Consider the following 22,145-nt stretch of genomic DNA (forward strand, 5'->3'; position numbering starts at 1 on the left):
ATCATTAATTGCTTCTGTAATGCCTGGTTTTGCTGCGGTTGGCAGAGGGTATTGAGAAACGCAAGTCATTTTAGATTGCGGTAGCACAGGAGCAAGTTGCAGTGTCCTAACATGGGCGGCTTCTGCCCCTCTACTTCCAAAACTCCATATCTTGCCACTAGTACATCGAATCCCAATATATTTCCTTTGTGAGGGTTTAGAGACACCTCCACGGCCGTTATTCTTTTCTCTCCAGGTAGCTAAAGTTGAGTCTGAGCTAAAAGACATTTTTTCTGCTACACCCGTTACCCCTGTTACGTTTATAGCTTTTCTTGAGGGTTTAATTCCTAAACTCCTCATCCCGTTGCTTATTTAAAATGCTAATTTGGGCCCCTGTATCAATTAAAAATTCTGAATTTAGCCATCTTGGACCTGCAGGAATATGTATATAAGGTTCCCTGTCAGCAGATCATTGACAGGAATTCACCATGCAGAGTGGGCGGCCGAACACCAAACCGCAGCTCCTAGTTTTTTAACTCTTGCAGCTCCTCTTGCAGAGGTGCAAAAGGGTTAAGTTTGCCTTCCTGAGGGAGTGTGGCTGCCAGCGCTTCCCTTTGATCCTTAGTTTTCCTCTCGAGCAATTCCACCACTTTCCGGATATGGTTGGTGGATTGCCTGTGCAGCACCGCCCGGGTTATTCCAAATGCTAACGCCTTTCGCCAAAGGTTGTTCCTTTAAGGATGGTAGGTTCAACCCAGTCTATCTCGTGACGGTGCAGGCTCCCTGCGGCAAGGCTGTCCGGGGTGAGGTTTGCAACTGGCTTGTCGGGCCCTCCTGTTCCCATCTGTGCCGCTGGCCTGATCAGTCCATCCCATATCATGCCTGTGAGTGACCAGATTGTGTAACATCTCCACCAAAGTCAATATGTGTACCGGTGGGTTCTGAGAGTTTAGCTGATTGTGCTTTATGGTCCTCTGAATTCTCTAAGGGATTGAACATGTATTTTCAAAGCGTCTGGCAGCCCTCTGATGAGAGGTCTAAGGTGGCTGGGGTCCGTTGGTACTCTGTGCTGCCCGCTCTCATACATTGCCTGGAAGCAAGCAGCCTTTTGTACTCCTTCCACTATCTCCGACAGTCCACCTTGATAGTAATAGACTCTCCTTGCTCTTTAAGGTCCACGCCCCCAGCCCAGTGAGCCACTTGAGATGTTATTGACTGGTTGCCTGCTGGCCTGTCACTCAGAAACACTCTGGGGCCCCAAAACCCCCCTGCCTTGTCATCAGTCAGCAGTATCTGATCACCCCCAGTTAAAGAAACTCTCCACAAACACTCGGTTTTCATTTCACCTGACTTGTGCAAAAACTTAGTTTGCAATTTGCTGAGCTTGGGTCCTGTCCAGGGAATTGTGCAGACTATGGTTCGGGGGTTTCCACCTTGCGGACCCGTGTGCCTTTCTGTTTTAGTAAATGGTTGCACATCCCTTTTGTCTGGCTCCTCCGCTTCTTTGGAGCTATTTTCATTAGTGTCTCCCCAGGTGTCCCCTTCCCAATCCTCGGTATCCATGCCTGCAATCAATTTTGGATTTGGACAACGCTGGGGGGCTCTTTCCGCTTGTGGTAGCATTATTTCAATTTTTTGTTCTAATAGACACGTCCGCTCTCTTTCCCTTTTCAGTTCTCCTTTTAAACAATCTATTTCTAGTTGTTTCCTTAAATTGTCCTTGGCCAATCTGTCACAATCATTATTTTGTTCCTGTGCTTGAATCAAGCAGGCACCTAGGATGGCACACATAGTTCCTTTACTTTTGTCATCTCAACTATTTCCGCAGCATTGTTCTATTCTCTCCACAACCCCATTGTATACCTAGGCGAGAAGGGCTACAGCCGTGGCTGCATAATATTCCTCTACAGACATCCTGCTGACCACACCAATTTAAATGTCGCGAAACCTCAGAAAACCAAGCCAGACCGACTAACAAACTGGAAATGGGATTCATTTTTACAAAATGGTAGCAAAAGCAAACTAAGTTTTACTCTAACTGAAACCACTATGAGGTTCCGACAAACATTAACAGTCCACGGGTTCAGAATGTCATTTGGAAGTTAATACTACACAACTGACTTGAGAATTCTTAAGGTTTATGGCCAATTACCCAAAATGCACAATCACTCACCTAATAAAGGGAGGGCTCTGAACCTCGAGGAGCTTCCTTGGCATGTGTCCTGACCGAAGGGGAGAGTCCCCGACTGCAGACCCGCTGCTCCGAAGAGGACCGACTCAAAATGGCTCTCGGGCAGGGCTCCATTTATACCCTAGTTGAATCTGATCTGTGGTCAAATATGGTCATGTAGGCCCTGCCCCTCTGGCTGAGGACCTCAGCTTCCTCACCTTTTGACCGAAAAGTGTACATGCTGACCACCACCATGTGGGTGTGACAAGAGCTGTGGTGGGAAGTTTCCACGGGCTTTTGTCAGCTCATTAACCTACTTAGTGTCCTCACCTTTGCATGCCTACATGCTTTACTTTTCTGTAGTACCAGTGAGGAAGGAGGTGAAAAGATGGCTTTGGGGAGGGAAGTTTGGCCTAGGCCGTGGGGACATCCTGTTAGGTGGTATCTCCTCTCCCCTTGCATGCAGGGAGGAAGTGAGATGGGGCTGGGCAGTAGATGTTGGAGCATCTCTCCTAAAGAAAGAGAAAAGCAGACAAATGGGAAGGAATGTATACCCTGGAATTAGATAGTTGCTGTACCAGGAGAGGAGCCTGGGGAGGAAAATGCATACGCGTCAGACATGGTGTCAGCCATGCCTGCTGTTGTGACTTTCATTTTGGCAGTGTTGCCTCTGTGCTTTCAGCTGCAGCAGGTACGTTTAGGCATAAAACATGGCCTAAGTCTGCTGCAAAGTGGGTCAGCTGGGATAAAAAACTTTAAAATATTTGTTCTTCAAAACACACAGATAAAATTCTAAGCAGACAATGGAATTAGCTCTTGGATTTTATTTTAAAAAGAGTAACAGTCTGTAAATGCAGATAGATGTTTTTTTCTGCTGAAGAAGCGCCGTGAGTATGAGAACAGCTGGGCAGAGTGCCCTGGTTTGTTGATAAGAGCCTGATTCAAGCAGAGCAAAAATATGATTCTTTGCAGACTTGGGGAGACTGGCAGTAAAATGCTGCCTAAAAGTCTGCCCAGTCACCCCAGGGAAAGAAACTTGGCAGAAACTTTGTTCTCCTTTTATACAGTGCTTGCAGAGACTCTGGACACCCTGTGTGAGAGCCATGTGGTGAATTCCAAGTGGGTGAGGGAAAGCATAGGGCTCTGGGCTGAAACACATTTGTCAGAAGCACTGATTGTGCAGTCGCCTCACCTGCATTGCCTGCCAATTCCTCTTGCTCTAGACACTAAGTTTCCTAAGAAATTCAGAAAACTGAAAATTGCACCTTTATATCTGCAAAAATATTTTTTTGTCCTAAAATGTGGAATTTGCTTACAGGCCCTCTGTCGTACACTGGCTGCAGGCCCAGCACAAACAATATTACATATAGCTCTACAGGCTGCACCCAGTGCCCGAACCCCACTCAAAGCAGGAGCTTTATACCTGTACAAAGAGAAATTCTCACTGGGAGAAGATAATACCAAGTACTCTACAGAGGCAAAATATCAGTGATGCATTTTCATTGCTGTAGCGAAACACTAACAACAACTGATTATGTTTTAAAATAGCAAGCTATTTTTTAACAAAAACCACAAAAATGCCGAAACATTTGGTAATTTCAAGTTCTTGGTACCCTACGCTTCAGCTGTAAGATTTGTCTGAAAAATTATCTGGCACCTCACTGTCAATGGAGGTCACTGCTCCATATCCCAGGCATGTGTCTCGGGGACTAGAAGACCAGGGCTGATCACTGTGACCATCCATGGCGTTCTAGGTGCAACAGGAGCCCAAAGACACTGAGATGCCTTGAGTGACCACTGATGCCTCAAAACAATAGTGTACCTCCAGATGGCCTGGAAATGACCTGGAAGCAAACCCTTTACTTTCTTTGGGCTGTCAGAAAGCCACACACTTCTTCTGTTATTATATCAAGCCTTTTAAATGGTGTTGCTTTATGATAGTCTCTTGATTTACATAGGACAAGCATACTATAGCGCCTTTTACATAGGATATTGTTAAAACCCTCTTGTAGAAGTCATTATTAATCTTTTTGCTGTCAGCTCTTGATCTGGAGCCAGCGACATTAGTAGAGCATGAACCGTAGGTACCATGGAGGACTGCAGCCTTCTCACTGATGTGGGGAAATAATTTCATTCCATCCTTTTGGAGCAAGTTTGTAACTGGGAGGGAATGTGATGAAGAAGAAAGAGGCCATTGTGAAAAAATACAGAGATGAAATCAGCTAGAAGTATGCTATATTAGCAAGATATACAAAAGCTGAAAATGTATTTGGTCTATGGTATTTCCCTTCTGTCTACGAAGTCCACCATTGTCTCTCTTTCCTCATTGATTTCTTTCTGGCCTTCTTCAACTAGCCTGTGAATTGTGCTATAATGCTGTTTGCTGAAAGAGTAGAGCTGGGAAGCATCTTCCCATGCCTGAAAAGCTGGCAGGGGAATCGCTTCTGGTTCCTTGTTCTCAAAAAAGCACTTCAGGTTTCGCTCGCTCAGCCTGGTAGCATACAGCTGGAAAATCTGCTCCAGTTGCTCCTTCTCCTTCTCCGTGTACACCCTCCAGAACTTCAGCTGGAGGTGGCTGACTTTTGACTGGCAGCTGGCACAGCAAGTGGTTAGCAGGGAGAGAAGAGCTGTGGTAACTATCACACACCAGCCTAAAACCTGGGAAAACAAAAGAAATGAGTTTCGGGTTAAAAAGGCCCAAGTGAAAATGTTTCTTAAATCAAGAGTGTCCAACAGAGCGACCACACTCTGCACGCAGGGCCTGTGCTCCTCTTGGGAGCTACTGCGGGCATTTTATCCTAGTGTGCATTCGGTGCCTGGCATTAATGTTAATGGGGCTTCCATATGGGGACCAAAGGGAAGCAGAAGAAGTCAGGATTTAGGCTTCTCAATAGTGCTCATTTTGATGTCTCTTTCTCAGGAAGGCAAAAGCTGGTTGATTTTTACAGTGGAAGGTAAAACTCTCAAGAAAAGTTGGTTTATACAAGAGTCTGGCTGCCTCCCCTTCTGTTTTAGAACAAAGGGAACTCCGATAACAGCAGCTGAAGAGACATGTCCAGCGCAATGGCGATTCAGGTTCAGGGACAGATGATCTCGAATAAGACCTCAACTACAAGACTGCATATGAAGAAAAATCTGAGAGGTCTAAATGAGCAATCAAATAATATTATGGCTGAGTAGTGCTATACAGAAAACAGAGCAGACCTGAGAGCAGGAGTAGTGTCTGGGTAATTTAGAGAGGATATTGATGAGAGTTTATTGCAAAACTATAACCATCTGGCCTGTAGTGTACTGGAATTGCTTGCTGAATTCTGTCACACAAAGGGAAAAGTGCACAGGGAGAAGCAAATATCACAATCACTAGATGGTAAATGGTTTTCTGTCTCCTGAAAGTGTTAAATAAAATTACCCAGCAAATATCAGGATTAAGACACAATTCTGAATTGTGACAAACTATGAAAGCAAAAAGGGTAAGTAACTTTTGTCCCAGATCAATCAACCTTTTAAACTGTGACCATTTTTAGATGTGTTGTTTTCAGAATTCTTTTTAATTTAAAAAAAACAAACAACAACTAGAACTGTTTTAGCATTAATTAGCTAAGAAGAATATAAAAGATAGTCTTAAATTTAGAAAAGCTTTCCCCAAATTCTTTTACCAGGAGGTTCACTTAAATCTAAGCTATTCTTGTGAACTTTTTTTGACTTTGATGAATCAGCCCTTTGTAGTGGAAAATCATTTTTGTGCCAAAACCGGTTTAAAATTCTCTTCTTGCCCAATCCTGTGAGAATGCTGGGAAGACAGGGCATGAAAAAGAAGAAATAGCGTGTGCATTGGCAGGTCTGTGTTGGCGGTGGAATAGAGCCCAATTAATCTACACACTGATTGGAAATAGTTGCTGTATTTTCAGAGAACTTTGATTTTGCTGAAATATGCTTTTCCAGCATCATTCAACATTTTGTGTAGCAACTTCAGAGTTTGGCAAAATTCTGTTAGGAACATATTAAAGGAAAAAGCTACTTCCAGGATTAGAGCAAGGGCAGAGGGCGGAAAAAAATGTGCTTGAAATTGTTATTGTGGGATGTTCTACTTTAAAGAGAGCAGAGGTGTGAACATAATTTTTTCACACCTAGTGCCACTGGTCAAGCCAATAGTTTTACCCACCTACTCTACTGCAATGTGTAACATTTGCCAAAAAAAACAACTTGTTTTCAACCAGTGGAACTAATTCCAGTGCGGAACAAGCGTTCTAGGTTTCAGAGATCCATATGATATGAACTGGAACTGATTTCCCATGCTTTAATGGTGATGATATGGAGAGCTGCAGCCTTCCTCATGTGAACTCTTGCACTGATGTTAAAAAAATAACTGCCAATAAAAATCTGTATTTAGCTGAGGGGATATAGAAGGCTTCCTCAGGGAAATATGTGAAACAGAGAAGCTTGACAAACAATTGTTCTTAGGGACTCGCATGGAAGAAGAGTTCTGCTTTCTTTTCTTTTTCCAGTCACTTTGTACTGACTGATGATTTCTATGGGTATTTGAGAAACTGCTCTTTTTAGCAGCTTTTCACTTTCTTCCAGCTTGGGGAATGAACCCCTGTATTCTCATGCTATAAACTGAGTCCCTGGTCTTTCGCTATTTCCTATACATACAACTTAAAGTCTTAAGCACTATTTGTTTCTTCCTTCTAAAAGTCTCAGATAAATTGCTTTGTCTGCAATGCATGATTTGTCTGCATTCCACTCCTATTTGCATGAGGACTTGAAAATAAAACCAGCTCTTGGGGAGGAAATGGTTCCATATGGATACAATTGTCTGACAAAAACTTGCTGGCTCCACAGAGTGTTTTTCCTTCCTGCTGACAATCATCTTTCCATCATTTTCTGTAGCCCTTTTTTTTTCTTTTTTTTCCTTTGTTTTGAATTTTTGTTTCTGAATTTATCTACTTTACAAGGCAGTGAGCAGAATAGTACCATGTGAATATAGTAAAATATGATATGATCTCAGCTTTGCATGTTCTGCTTGTTTTATTTTAGTGTTTCTTCCTTCCTCCAAGCAGGACAAAAACATGCCCTCATCTGGTATCATGAACATGAGGAACGCAAACAGAAACATATTATGTAAGCAGTCACAAATCTGTCACAGATCTCATTTTCCAGTATTTTTCTACTGTTAGTGACCTAAGATTTCATTACAGTATCATGATGGTATAATATAGGAGAAAGTGGTATGGATTTTTTAATAGGACAGACCCCTTTCATGTGGTGACATCTGGTAATTCAGCCTCTGAAACAATCCGGTAGGTTTTTTTCTCTTTAGAGCAATCTTCGTTCAGGAAGAAAGCTTTAAGTTATCTGGTCTTCTTGATCCTGCCGTCAGTGGGACCCCCCAGGAAGTGTGGCACAGCTCAAACTGCACTAAAAGATGGGTTGATTGTATTTTGTAAGGCTACAACATGCCAAAACTTTGTTTATGTGAAACCAGCCATTTCATTTTAGCATCTGACATCAGGATCTTCCACAAATAAATTACAACAGCAGTACAAACTGTATAATGCTCTTTATTTATTTTTCTTACCTGGGACTGTGCTTGAAGAGTTCGTTTCAGTTCATCACTCTCTGAAAAGGGCATGGAGCTTTTGTCACAGGCTACCTTGTGTAGCTCTTCAAAGCACTTCGCAGATTTGCTGTGGCAAACTGCCTGTAAGTAGGCAGGATTTTTCAAGCCACTCATGGCACATTCGTAAAAAGTCCCGTTGAGCAAAGCCACAGAAAGCCACATCACTGGCGCTACCAGAGCATTTAGAGTGATTTGTCCAAAGATGTAAAAGAAATGGCAGGTATTCCCTCTGGGGAATATCTTTCTGGGATTCACCCAGCAGCCTGTAAAGAGTTTCCAAGTCTTGCTGTTCAAGAAATATCCAATAACTAGCAAAACAAAAGCTGGGGAGAAGAGAAATACCACACCGTATCTGAAGTTTTCATTGCTGCAGGGGCATCTGAAAGCAACAAGAGAAAATACACGTTCACCTCCCATTGTCAGCAGCGCCATAAAACTGTAACCTATAGCGGTTTTCTGGTTCGTAAAGAATTTCAGGATTGTTTGGAAACCATCCATGTTTGATACTCACTACAGGGGTAAAAATCGAGACACTTTTATCTTCCGTCGCAGCAGTCTGTCGTGGTGTAGCAGGGGAGAGCTCTGCGGAGGAGGAAGAGCCTGCTGCTGGGCTGCCTGCCTGCGCGCTGCCTACATAACGCCGTGATGTCACTGTCTGGAGAAACGCGCTCACAGGGGACCCCTCCACCAGCACAGCAGAGGTTGCACATTTACAGTAACATTCATCGGTAGTAGAAGGAAGCAAGCAATGCTCTGTATTATCAAATAACTTCGCAGTCTTGGCAGTTTTATTTTTGGCGGTTTGTTTTTTTGTGACTGCAGATGGAGATCAGGGTAAAGACACACACTCACCAGTTTCAGGAGTGCTTGAGCTGTGATTAGCAAAATTGCTGGCAATGTAGTGAAGGACCTAATATAGATGCTAATGGTCCCAGGGAAGCGTGACACGAACTGAAAGCAGACGAGTGGTTACAGTAAAAGCACTTTGTATGGGGTTGTAAATGTAGAACATCAAAGACAGAGTCAGCAGCCTTCTGCTGTACTTCTCTGGAGTATCACATAGCTCTGGATTTGCATCTCTGGCTCAAGCTGATCACAGAAGAGACAAATCTAGTTTGATTTCCAGCCTGTCTCGCCCTTCCCCCTGTTTTCCTGGGGTAAAGCTGGTCTACAGGATACTACATCCTAAACTTTGCCCTCTGGTTTGCACACAACAGATTGAAGCAGCAGAGTTTCCTCCTTTTGCAGGTTGCTTTCAAGATGTACCTTGGGGTCACCCCTAGTGTGAGCTGCAGTAGTGCTGGAGGAAATGAATTCTCCTTAATTCTGGACAAAAACCCACTCGTGGACTTTGTGGAGGAGCTGCCAGCAGAACGAGCATCACTTTGCTACTGTAACCTCCTCTGTGGTGTGATTCGGGGTGCCTTGGAAATGGTAAGGAAGTTATCCTCCCCTCTACACTGCCCTAGTGAGGCCACACCTGGAGTGCTGTGTGCAATTCTGGGCCCCCCAGTTCAAGAAAGACCAGGAATTACTGGAGAGAGTCCAGTGGAGGGCTACAAAGATGATCAGAGGACTGGAGCATCTCTCTTAGGAGACGAGGCTGAGGGAGCTGGGTGTATTTAGCCTGGAGAAGAGAAGACTAAGGGGGGATCTTATCAATGCTTACAAATACCTTAGGGGTGGGTGTCAAGGGTATGGGTCCAGACTTTTCTCAGTGGTGCCCAGTGACAGGACAAGGGGCAACGGGCACAAACTGAACCATCGGAAGTTCCATCTGAAAATGAGGAAAAACTTCTTTACTTTGAGGGTGACAGAGCACTGGAACAGGCTGCTCAGGGAGGTTGTAGAGTCTTCTTCTCTGGAGATATTCAAAACCCACCTGGGTGTGACCCTGTGCAATGTTCTCTAGGGGAACCTGCTTTGGCGAGGGATTGGACTAGATGATCTCTGGAGGTCCCTTCCAACCCCAGCCCTTCTGCGATTCTGTCAAAACCACTTGCTCGGATAAATGAAGGAAATTTAGCAGTGTTTAGTCTCTCTCTCAGATATTAAATGTCTATATCTAAATAAAAGAGGGCCAGACTGATCCTGGGTCCTGAGGTAGAGAAGCACACAGGCTGGCTCACCTCCACACTGTCCCTGCTTGGCTCTTCAGTGGATGACTCAGGTGCAAAAGCCAGGTGGGACTGGGGACCCAGCTAACACGTAATGTGGAGAGCCAGGGAGGCAGGCTGGACGGCTCCGCTGCTCCTTGAGCCTGTCTTATTTTCCTGCACAAGTATAACCAGTAATAGCCATCCCTGATTCTACCCAAATACACAAAGATAAATGATATTCTCAGGTTACTGCAGTGGCTGCTGAAAAGGAGAACAAAGTGTGGATGAGTTACAATGTTAAAACCAAAGCATCAGAAGTGTATTGGATGGCATTCCAAATTTTGTTCTTAAATCTAAGACTTTTACAAAAGAATACACAAAGGGCATCATTTGAAAGTCACTAAGTTGTACAGCTTCTGTGGTGTTTTCTGGCAGATAACTTTTGGGCTGCTTTATTTTTTTGTCAATATATAATTTGTCATATGTTTCAAGACAACAAAAGCTGTACAAGTATTATGTACATACGTCAGTCTCGGAATTATAGTATCTGATATAAGACTAATTAACAAACGTACTATATCATAAGTTTTAGTATATGACCGGGAAATTTTGTGATCCCAAAATCATCAAGTACACAAATTAGGTTCTTGGAAGAAAGTGAAGCACTGGAGTGAAGAGTAATGTATTATACAAATTCCAGTGTATATAAACTTCCTTTTTATTAACTTAGTTGCGAAAGATATTTTAAAACAATCTAGAAATCTGTTCCTTATGAAACCTGAGAAAGGGGGTCCCCTTGTGGTGAGAGAGAGAGAAAAAGCTCATTGTACTGGAGGAGGGGGGAGAACTGGGTATTTCTGTGCTTAACTGATCAGACCTGATTCTTTCTAGGTTCACTTAGCAGCAGAAGTTACTTCCTCCAGGACAGGCTGAAGGGCGATGCTGTGACAGAAATAGGAATTACATTTTTGAGGAAGGCTGAAGACAGAAAGCACAAAAGGAATAAATGAAAGAAATATTGGGAGAAACCCTTGCTGAGAGACAGTTTTCACCTTTTGTTTCTGAAGAAGGTGTGCAGGGTAAAAATGGCTTCTGTGAGCCAGCTGCACCAGTCACACATTTGAAAGGTGAAGAGAGCCGGGCAGCAAACAGGAGGGGCAGAGCAGGGGGAGAGCAATGTTAATCGTCATGACACAGACATCAATATAAAAGAAGAAAATGGCCTGCCCTTCCTTCTCGCATAACCATGTTCCTGAGCTCAATGAAAGTTTTATCTCAGTATTTAGTGCACGCCAGATGCAAAATATTAATTTGGACACGAACTGTTTTCAGCTAAACATGACCACCTTTTCCCATTTTTTTGGTTGGTAATGTTTCAAAGCGTGTTTGCTAGGAGGTGCTTTATTTCCCTGCTGTTTGTGATTAGGAATAATGAATTCATTCGCTGTGACTGCTGTATGCGGTGTCTTGCTGCCAGCTGTGTGTTTTGATGCATGATGGTTTGCCATTCATTGTCCTCCACACGGGACATCCTGCTCCCTTTGAAACCAGAGAAGGATGTGGCTTCAGTGAGGGCAGGAGCCGGTTCCATACGGCTCTTTCAGTCCCCAAATGCAGTTTTGCTGGCACGCCTGTTCAGCCCCGAGCATACATCAGGCTGCAGCACTCTGAGGACCGTAGCAACGCTTCTGTTGCTTCAAGCTATTGGCCTTTTCATGTCAGTCTTCTCTTCAAGAGCACTGGTCTTATGACCACACTGAACAAAGCATGTCATATTTAATGTGTAGTTACTGTGTACTTCACCTAAGGAAACTTGAATAAAAATTCAGAGATTGCCACACAAATTCTTTGCTGGTCGTTGTGTCTGTTCTTACCTGATCTTTGTCACCAGCCATTGAACGTCTTCCACTTGGCAGTGGACTTATGTTACCACAACATGACTGAAAAGTACCAACTAGCAGCTTCGCAGAGACCTGAGTTATAGGAAAGGTTTAATGTTGTCCAGTGTAACTCAAGATAGCTGTATAAGAGTGGGACAAAAACCCAGGTCCCAAATCCTAGCGCAGTATCCTACCCACACAGCCAGCTCACCACCTTCTCACCAAAGCACTTCTCTTAAACTGAAATACAAACCCTCAATTCAATTCCATGAAGCCCAGAGTCAACTCCGATTTTATCACTGTGATTTGTACCCTCATCTGCTATTTTCCCCTCTGTCTGTTTACCTTTTAATCCTGCTAAGTGAGAGGCACCTCTTACCTTGGGGACAGCAGGGTTCACTCCCACCAGAGCTGTACAGTTCTCATGACAATCTTTCTCACTTCATTTATCTTAATAGTGATGTACAGTGGTGGCGTAGTGTAATGGAGCTTTAAGAGAACAACTTTGCACAGAGCAAAAACTAAGCTATTCATTACCCAGCCTTGGGCTCAGCCCAACATGCTGGTACCTGCTATGGATAACGAGTTACAACATGTAACAACATGTTACAACAAGTAACAAGTTTTCCTAATGTTTTTTGTTTGTTTGTTTGTTTTTAATCAGGGCTGAAATGCCTTGTGGAGTTGGCCTGATTTCACTGTCTCTGCAGGAGCCCTTGGTGGGGTTTTTGCTGGCTATGCCCAGCTGGCTGAGATGGACATGTGGCGACTTTGCCTGACCACAAAAAGGTTCTCTACAAGGCAATGACCATTTTCCCGTTTTGCAACAGCATCCTCCCAACCAAATATTCCCCTATTTTTATTATTATCTTGAAAGTGAATTACCTAAACTGTCCTTGTTTTGTGTTGCCGCTTGTCTGCGGCAAGCTCCGTTCGGTTGCTGGCTGGCCTGAGGCTATCCGCACCCCAGGGCCATTGAGCACTGACACCAATGTGAGGATGCAACAAATGGCGTTTCTTTAACTGCGCAACAGCCTTATATAGTCGTCTTGTCCCGTACGAACTCGCGCGATACTTGCACATCCTGCTCCTTTCGCCACGCCTACCTTCCGTTACAGCCCGAGATTTTCCAGTTGCCGTACCCTAATCTACCTACATTTCCCCCTCCCCATGCTTCAAGTCATGCGAAGTAAAGCGTATCGCTGATTCTGGAGCCTTGCGTCAAAGCGTAAGCATAGCTGGCGGATACAACATCCCGAGCCCAGGTTCTCCAGTAAGACATTGGGCTTAACCAGGTGGTTTTCGTAGTCTGGGCCCACCCCGAGCATCAGCCCCGAGCTGCTTCCCCTACTTCCCCCCCACCCCAGACCCGGAGGTTCCTGACAACGAATCAGGAGAGGAGGGGGCGTAGCCAGAGGCACCGCGGGCGATTTAAACGCACCACCCCCTGTTGATTGGGTGATAAAGAGTCTCCTGGAGGGCAGGGACTAGTCCCTGGCCAGAGGGGAGAGACTCAGCAGTGACTGGGTGTGTCCCAGGGCAGGGGAGGCCACAGCTGTTTGCAGCTCATTGGGGGAGGGCGCTGACTCCCTCCCAGTGCACAAGGCGAGGAAGGTGCCAAGGAGCTGTGAACCAGGGGTGTCACCAGCAGGTATTTCCCAGCTCAGTGAAAGAACAATGGTATCTACCCGGCGGAAGAAGACCAAAATGGATGTGGGAACCCAGACAGAGCTCCCACGGAAGGAGGCGATGGTGCAGGTCGCCGGCTGCAGGGAATGCTTCAGCGTCTCTGTGGGGACAGGGGGCTGTGTGCGCTGTGAGCAGGTAGATGATCTGCTCGGCCGAGCGGCACAGCTGCAAAGCCAGGTTGAAAGGCTTCAAGCCGAAGTAGAAAGGCTTAGGAGCATTCGGGAGGCTGAAATGGAGATAGACTGGTGGAGCCAGGCTCTGCCTTCCCTGCAACAAAAATGGGAGCACCTGCCGGAGAGCTCCCAGGATCGAGGGACCCCTGTACTCTGCCCCTCTCAGGTGGAAAACAATAACCTAGAGGAGAACAATAACCTAGAGGAGAGGAGTGAGTGGAGGCAAGTCTATGGCCGTGGCAAAAAGGCGAGTGTTCTCCTTGCCTACCTTGCCTCCACAGGTGCCTCTGAGCAATAGATATGAAGCCCTAGTGGAATACAGCCAGTCCATTGGGGATGTGGTGGAGAGGCAACCTATATCAGAGGTCCCACCACAGTCAGAAAAACCTGACAGGCGTATAGCTACCTCCTCCACAAGGAAGAAGAGAAGAGTTTTAGTGGTTGGAGACTCCTTCCTAAAGGGATCTGAGGGCCCAATATGCAGAGCTGACCCCCATCACAGGGAGGTCTGCAGCCTGCCTGGAGCCCGAATCAGGGATATCACCAGGAAACTCCCCAACCTGGTGAAGGCCACAGACTACTACCCCCTGCTGATCTCCCCAGCCTGGTGGGGAAGAAGCTGCATCCTGTAGCCTGAGGGGGATGAAGAAAGACTACAAGGCCCTGGTGAAAGAGTCTGGGGCACAAGTTGTTTTCTCCTCCCTCCTTCCATTTTCAGGTGATGACGTGGGATGGAATAGTAGGATTCTCTCTATTAATGCCTGGCTACAAGACTGGTGCTACAGGCAGGGCTTTGGGTTCTTTGATAATGGCTGGTTTTATAAGACAACAGGCGTGACTGTAATACATGGGAAAGGTTTATGTCGTAGGGGCAAAAGGGTTCTGGGACAGGAATTAGCAGGGCTCATTCGGAGAGCTTTAAACTAGATTCGAAGGGGGATGGGGTAGTAGCTGGGCTTGCACCACTGGGGCAACGCTCTAGTGTTGAGGTAGACCAGGAGGCCTCCCATCCCCCTGGGGAGAAATCGGTGTACTCAGCTTGCTCCCTGAAATGCCTGTACACCAATGCACGCAGCATGGGGAATAAACAGGAGGAGTTAGAAATCTGTGTTCGGTCGGGGGGCTATGATTTAGTGGCAATTACAGAGACTTGGTGGGACGCCTCGCATGACTGGAATGTGGTCATGGATGGCTATGTCCTGTTCAGGAAAGACAGGCCAGTAAGGAGAGGTGGTGGAGTTGCTCTTTATGTGAGTGAGCAGCTAGAATGTATTGAGTTCTGTCCAGGGGCGGATCAGGAGCGAGTTGAGAGTTTGTGGGTGCGAATTAAGGGGCAGGCTGGCAGGGGTGATACCGTTGTGGGTGTCTATTACAGGCCACCAGATCAGGATGAGGAGGGTGATGAGGCCTTCTACAGGCAGCTGAGAGCAGTCTCGCAATTACAGGGCCTGGTTGTCATGGGGGATTTCAACTACCCTGATATTTGCTGGGAGGCCTACTCAGCCAGCCATCCTCAGTCCAGGAGGTTCCTCCAGTGCATTGATGATAACTTTCTGATGCAAATGGTGGATGAGCCAACTAGGAGAGGAGCGCTGCTGGATCTTATCCTCATTAACAAGGAGGGTCTGGTTGAAGAGGTGAAGGTTGAGGGCAGCCTTGGTTGTAGTGACCATGAGATGGTAGAGTTCAGGATCTCATGTGGCAGGAACAGAATAGCTAGCAGAAACACAACCCTGGACTTCAGGAGGGCCAACTTTGGCCTTTTCAAGCAATTGCTAGGGGAAATCCCATGGGACAGGGTACTAGAAGGTAAGGGGGCCCAAGATAGTTGGTTAGCATTCAAGGACTGCTTCTTCCGAGCTCAAGATCAGAGCATCCCAGCAGGTAGGAAGTCAAGGAAGGGTACCAGGAGACCTGCATGGTTAAACAGGGAACTGCTGGGCAAACTCAAGTGGAAGAAGAGGGTGTACAGATCATGGAAGGAGGGGCTGGCCACTTGGGAGGAATAGAAGTCTGTTGTCAGAGGATGTAGGGAGGCAACTAGGAAAGCTAAGGCCTCCTTGGAATTAAACCTTGCAAGAGAGGTCAAGGACAACAGAAAGGGCTTCTTCAATACATTGCAGGTAAAGCCAACACTAGAGGCAATGTAGGCCCACTGATGAATGAGGTGGGGGCCCTGGAGACAGAGGATAAAAAGAAGGCGGAGTTACTGAATGCCTTCTTTGCCTCTGTCTATACTGCTGGAAGCTGTCCTGAGGAGCCCCGGACCTCTGAGGCCTCATAAGAAGTCAGGATAGAGGAGGAATCTGTCTTGGTTGATGAGGGCTGGGTCAGGGACCAATTAAGCAATCTGGACATCCATAAATCCATGGGCCCTGATGGGATGCACCCGCGGGTGCTGAGGGAGCTGGCGGAAGTCATTGCTAAGCCACTCTCCATCATCTTAGCTAAGCGTGGGCAACGGGAGAGGTGCCTGAGGACTTGGAGGAAGCGAATGTCACTCCAGTCTTCAAAAAGGGCAAGAAGGAGGACCCGGGGAACTATGGACTGGTCAGCCTCACCTCCATCCCCGGAAAGGTGATGGAACAACTTGTTCTTGGTGCTGTCTCTAGGCACATCAAGGACAGGGGGATCATTAGGGGCACTCAGCATGGCTTCGCCAAGGGGAAGTCATGCTTAACCAACTTGATAGCCTTTTATGAGGACGTAACCTGGTGGATAGATGATGGTAAAGCTGTGGATGTGGTCTATCTCGATTTCAGTAAAGCGTTTGACACAGTCTCCCACAGCATCCTCGCAGCTAAAATGAGGAAGTGTGGTCTGGATGATCGGGTAGTGAGGTGGATTGTGAACTGGCTGAAGGAAAGAAGCCAGAGAGTGGTGGTCAATGGGACAGAGTCCAGTTGGAGGCCTGTGTCTAGCGGAGTCCCTCAAGGGTCGGTACTGGGAGCCAGCAGTGTGCCCTTGTGGCCAAGAAGGCCAATAACATCCTGGGGTGTATTAGAAGGGGTGTGGTTAGCAGGTCAAGAGAAGTTCTCCTCCCCCTCTACTCTGCCCTGGTGAGGCCGCATCTGGAATATTGTGTCCAGTTCTGGGCCCCTCACTTCAAGAAGGACAGGGAACTGCTAGAGAGAGTCCAGCGCAGAGCCACAAAGATGATTAAGGGGGTGGAACATCTCCCTTATGAGGAGAGGCTGAGGGAGCTGGGTCTCTTTAGCTTGGAGAAGAGGAGACTGAGGGGTGACCTCATTAATGTTTATAAATATGTAAAGGGCAAGTGTCATGAGGATGGAGCCAGGCTCTTCTCAGTGACATCCCTTGACAGGACAAGGGGGCAATGGGTGCAAGTTGGAACACAGAAGGTTCCACATAAATATGAGGAAAAACTTCTTTACGGTGAGGGTGACCGAACACTGGAACAGGCTGCCCAGAGAGGTTGTGGAGTCTCCTTCTCTGGAGACATTCAAAACCCGCCTGGACGCGTTCCTGTGTGATATGATCTAGGGAATCCTGCTCCGGCAGGGGGATTGGACTAGATGATCTTTCGAGGTCCCTTCCAATCCCTAACATTCTGTGATTCTGTGTGATTCTGTGATTCCCCTGCAACTCCTGAGATGCAAAGCAAAAGCAAGCTAATCATGAGCGCATTGTTCAAAGCTTTTGTTTCACTCAGCAACGGTCGCCGTTCCTCATCTTTCTTGGCGCCCCACTGCTTTACCAGACTCTCTGTACTGTCATGACTCCTCACGTCTGAAGGTCGAGGCTGGTGCTGTTTCGGCTTCCCCCACAGGTACTCCTGCAAAACATAAAGCTCGGACAGCGTACATATTACTTCGGGTTAGGATTTTGTTTTAAATCAGGGCGCAAACAGCGTGTAGGGACCCACTGTATAACATCATCCCGTTTGATGACGGCATACCCCCTCCCGTGATGTAGCAGCTCCCAACCTGTTTCCCACTCCGCTGTCCCAGGGAACTGAACCTTGACTGGGGGGCCCACTTCTGGCACCCCTGGGCCCCAGTGTCGCTCAACTGGGGCACGCTCTTGGTCTCCCCGGGCAAAATGATTTAAAGAATAAAGAGGGTGATGTAAAATGTGAGATTGGTAGTTGACAGGAATTACGTCTGGGAATCCTTCCCCCTCCCCAAGAATCTTCATTCTGTGTTTTAGCGTCTGATTAGCGCGCTCTACAATGGCCTGCCAGGTAGAATTATACGGAATGCCGTGTTTGAGCGTGATACCCCACTGCTGACACCACTGATGTGTGGTATGAGCAATAAAACAGGGGCCATTATCAGTTTTGATCTCGACAGGTAGGCCTAGCCAAGTGATTGCAAGATTCCAATGTAGCTGAATGGAGCGTGCTGTTTGTTTCCGATGCAGGGTGGCCACAATCATCATACTGTAAGTGTCCACGCGCCTCTATATTAGTTCTGATTGGCTCATGCTAAAAAGCTATATCTTGCAGGTGCAGCATTCTTTCTTATTTTTCAACTTCCCCCATATCTTGTTGGTCTCATAGCCAAGGCCCTTGTTCTGTATTATGATTGGCTAGTTCATCACCACCCCATTACCACCCCCTGGACATGCCTGGACATAGCTCGTTCAGTAGCTCGTTCCCACCATTGTCCCATGGGAACCCCACAATTCCCCCTTTTTGTTTTTGAACGAGCTATGTCCTATCTCGTCCTTTTTGTTTTTGTTTCTTACTCAAACCCGGCTCCCTGTGTCTCGCAGAGCCCAGTCAGAGAATCCCAGCCTTGGTTACCCATAAATCCTGCTCTCTGTTGTTGTGCCAAAAAGGCTGTATTGACCATTCGTTGCACAGTTTTCTGCAAACATGCAAACAAACAGGGTAACACGAGTAGGATAATGCCTATTATAAACATTCCCATAAGCAGACTCTATCTACAAAACATGCAGTTTACTTCAGAACATACTGTTATTCTCTATTATTCTAGCTGAAAGGAAAATTACTGACAGGAAAGCTGATTTTATTTAAAGGTAACACAGAGCAGGCCTTTTAGAGCCTACTCTGAGGCCTACTCTTGCTAAACCGTTGCTAAACCATCCGGTATCAATTTCCCCCTTTGGAAGTAGTTAGATTTATTATCTCACTACTTCCATATACTATTCTCAATGATTGTCTTAACACAACCCACGCAGATCCCTATGATAACTATAATCACAACTACATAAACTATTCCCTCTAATAATGTGGCTAACCATCCTTTTAGAGACAATCCACCGTACTCCTGCGCCTGTAGAGACAGAAGCATAACCTCGACCCATTAGTAATAGTTACCCTGGTCCCAAACATTCGTTAGTACCTGGTTCCCTATACCACACTTTGCCTTTGTTTTTCACATAGCTTGCTCCCTGTCAAACTGCCTCCCAATGTATTACAGTTGGGGGTCGCTCCTTATCTCCTGCTGAAGTTAAATGGTTAAGTACATGAACAGCTTTTGCAAGTCTCTCAGAAGGTTCAGTCACCTCTCCCCCTTTTTGTTTTTGCAGAAGCTCTTTCAATGTACTATGAGCACGTTCCACAATCGCCTGACCCGTAGGCGAATGAGGAATCCCACTGACATGTGTAATACCCCATAGTTGACAAAATTGACGAAAAATCTATGAACAGTATGCTGGGCCATTATCAGTCTTAAGTTGTTGTGGAACCCCAAGACTTGCAAAGCAAGCAAGTAAATGTCGTTTGACATGACGACCTGTTTCCCAGTTTGTGCTGTTGCCCATATTACATGTGAAAACATATCAAACAGATACATGAACATATTTGAGCCTTCCAAATTCTGCAATGTGAGTAACATCCATTTGCCACAGTTGCAACGCACTCAACCCTCGAGGATTTACCCCTATTCCAATTCCCATGCCAATTTTCTGACAACTAGGACAAGCACTAACTAATTCACGTGCTTGTGGCATGGTGAGGTGAAATTGTTTCGCTAACATTTTCGCTGATTGATGAAAGAATTGATGGGATAGATGCACTTGTTCAAATAAATTTGGTGATATTTGCGTATAGGACACAAGTGTGTCTGCTTTATTATTTCCAATGCTCAAACCTTGATCAAATTGATGATTACGAATGTGGGTAACAAAATAAGGTACCTCTCTGAGGTTTATTGCCTGATGCAACTGTAGCAAAATGGTGTAAAGTCGCATATTTCTTATTGGTCGTATAAAAGCTCTTTCAATTCGATTTACAATGCCTGCTGCATAAAGAGAGTCTGTTACAATATTTACAGGTAAATCCTTCCATTTTACAAAAACCTGATATATCACAAAAAATTCAAGTGTCTGCAATGAGTCCTCAGTTTGTCCTGAGAATTTGCAATATTTCCATTGTCCATCCTCTTGCCAGGTAATAACTGCTGAATGTGATCGCTTTCCTGCATCAGTAAAAACAGTTAGTCCAGTCACAGGTATCTCTGATCTGATAGGTTTTTCTTCCCAATCCTGTTTGCAAATAAACTGTAGTTTTTTATCTTTGGCAAATGTGTTAACAATTGTCCCGTAAAGTCCTCTAAGGCCATTTGAAAAAGAGTTGACTGATTTGTTAACCCCTGTAGATATTCCTTTCTGATAGGTAAATAGATAGCATCTGAGTCTAGTCCAGTAATGTCTGTAATTCTTTTACGCACTTTGACAAGAAATTGTGCTATTGCTTCCACTCTGGTACAAATTGTTGTTTTAGGATGAAAAGGTGGAAAAACCCATTCTATGATTTGCTGTTTAATGTCCGGCACCTGCACAGTCATTGCAGTAGAATTTGTAAGGTCAGAAACCAAAGAGTCCACTCGAGCATTGCCTTCTGCAATAAACCCAGGCAAATTAGTATGATTTCTTACGTATAAAACATAAAACAATGCAGTTCGGATTTGAATTTCTTGCCACAGAGCTCGCAACAATTCAAAAACACACTGATTACATATATGCTCTATAACAGATCTATCCAATTGCTTTATAATGCCAGCTACATATGCTGTATCAGTAATCAAATTAAAGGGAATGGGAAAATTCTGAAATATTTTTAATACAGCTCGTAATTCTACCACCTGAGGTGAACCCTTTTGTTGTACTACCATAGATTCCCACTTGCCGTCAGAATACCAGACAAGGCCCGCCTTGCCTGTGTTCCCAGATCCATCCGTAAAAATGGTAATTCCATCCACAGGAGTGTCTGCACACCACACTCCCGTGGCAATTGGAAGTTCCGCACTCAATTTTATAACAGGATGGGAGGGCAAGTGGTAAACAACCTGTCCCGAGAAATTCTCCATAGCTGTTTGCAAAGCAAAGCTATTAGCCATACACCACTCAAAATATTGAGCTGCAATAGGAACGGTTAGTGATGCAGGTATCTCTGGCCACAAGCTCCCGACATCGCATCCGTCCTTTGATGAATAATCTGTGCCAATAGCTCTGTAACGAATCTGATCATTCTGAATTCCATTGACCAATTATTGCATACGGAATTTGCCTATCAAACAAAGTGATAATTTGTATTTCCTGATTCAAATCAATACGATGTACAAATTTGGAATGTAGCCTGCTTTCTATTTCTGTAATCAGTTGCTGTACCTCTGAAGTAGTGTGTCGTGGTGCTGTTAAAGTTGTGTCCCCTGCTAACAATTGGAATAGAGACTGCAATTGTGATGACGTAAGCCCCAAGTACGGCCGCAGCCATAACTTGAGCCTTATGTTCCACAGTACCCACTTTTGCACATGCCTTTATCATAGCATTCAAATCTGTTTTTCCAGGTAAAGCTTCAATGATCTTTTGACAATCAGCATTAGCATTATCCCTGTTTGCCACAGGTCCAGGGCTTGGCAGCCGCACAGGTTAACCCTGCGTGGAAACACCAGTCCTGTGCTCCCTGCGGTTCGGGCTGCGAGTTAACTGTTTAGGCCTGGAACTGGTTGGGAAGATTCATTTGTGTCAGCACACAGTTCCCCCCCCGTTTTTCTCCAGTTTCCCTGTACTCTGCAGCTGGTTGTTATCAGCTGACCTTGAGCATTATACTGAGACCTGTACAGCTTCACAAAATGCCCTAGCTTCCCACAGCAATGACACATCAAAACAGAGTTATCTCTCCCACTCAGCTTCGACTTCTTAAGGCAGTTTTTCTTAAAGTGACTTTCCTGTTCGCATGTATAACAACGATGAACTACCTTAACTGCCGCCGCAAAAGTTTTTTCTAAATGCTCCATCTGAAATCTGGTGGTTCCTACTTTCTCACAAGCATCCATTAGCTCAGTTAAGGTGGGGTTACGATTTGCCATCCCTGCAACAACTTTCCTGCAGTCCTCACCTGTGTTGTCCTTCGCTAACTGTAGTGGCAATGCTTCTTTACAATTTTCCAATCTAAGAGTTGCCAAATATTTCTTCCCTCAGGACCCGCACCCACAGTCACCGGATATGCTTGTGGAATTATAACTCCTTCTAATAACGCATCTCGAATGACCCCTTTCCATTTCACTCCTCCCTCACCTCCCCCCCCTTCCCCTGTATACGCG

General features: G+C 45.6%; 2 protein-coding genes across 2 annotated transcripts in view; one reads left to right on the forward strand and one right to left on the reverse strand.

Annotated features, from left to right (window-relative positions):
* Positions 1 to 10,884, forward strand: part of TRAPPC3L (trafficking protein particle complex subunit 3L) — a 28,733-nt gene extending 17,849 nt beyond the window's left edge. Inside the window, exons 4-5 of the mRNA XM_068410099.1 lie at positions 9,018 to 9,203; positions 10,760 to 10,884. Of these exons, the coding sequence (XP_068266200.1) occupies positions 9,018 to 9,203; positions 10,760 to 10,801 (228 nt within the window). The 3' untranslated portion in view covers positions 10,802 to 10,884. The remainder of the gene's footprint in view (positions 1 to 9,017; positions 9,204 to 10,759) is intronic.
* On the reverse strand, positions 3,989 to 8,288 carry CALHM5 (calcium homeostasis modulator family member 5). The gene is made up of 2 exons (XM_068411156.1): positions 7,728 to 8,288; positions 3,989 to 4,807 (listed from the first exon to the last, which is right to left on the reverse strand). Exons 1-2 carry the CDS (start codon positions 8,265 to 8,267, stop codon positions 4,424 to 4,426), a joined length of 924 nt encoding a protein of 307 aa, XP_068267257.1. The 5' UTR covers positions 8,268 to 8,288; the 3' UTR covers positions 3,989 to 4,423.
* Positions 10,885 to 22,145: the final 11,261 nt, after the last annotated feature.

Source organism: Nyctibius grandis, chromosome 1 (assembly GCF_013368605.1).
Source record: "Nyctibius grandis isolate bNycGra1 chromosome 1, bNycGra1.pri, whole genome shotgun sequence".
In the NCBI taxonomy this organism is placed as follows: domain Eukaryota; kingdom Metazoa; phylum Chordata; class Aves; order Nyctibiiformes; family Nyctibiidae; genus Nyctibius; species Nyctibius grandis.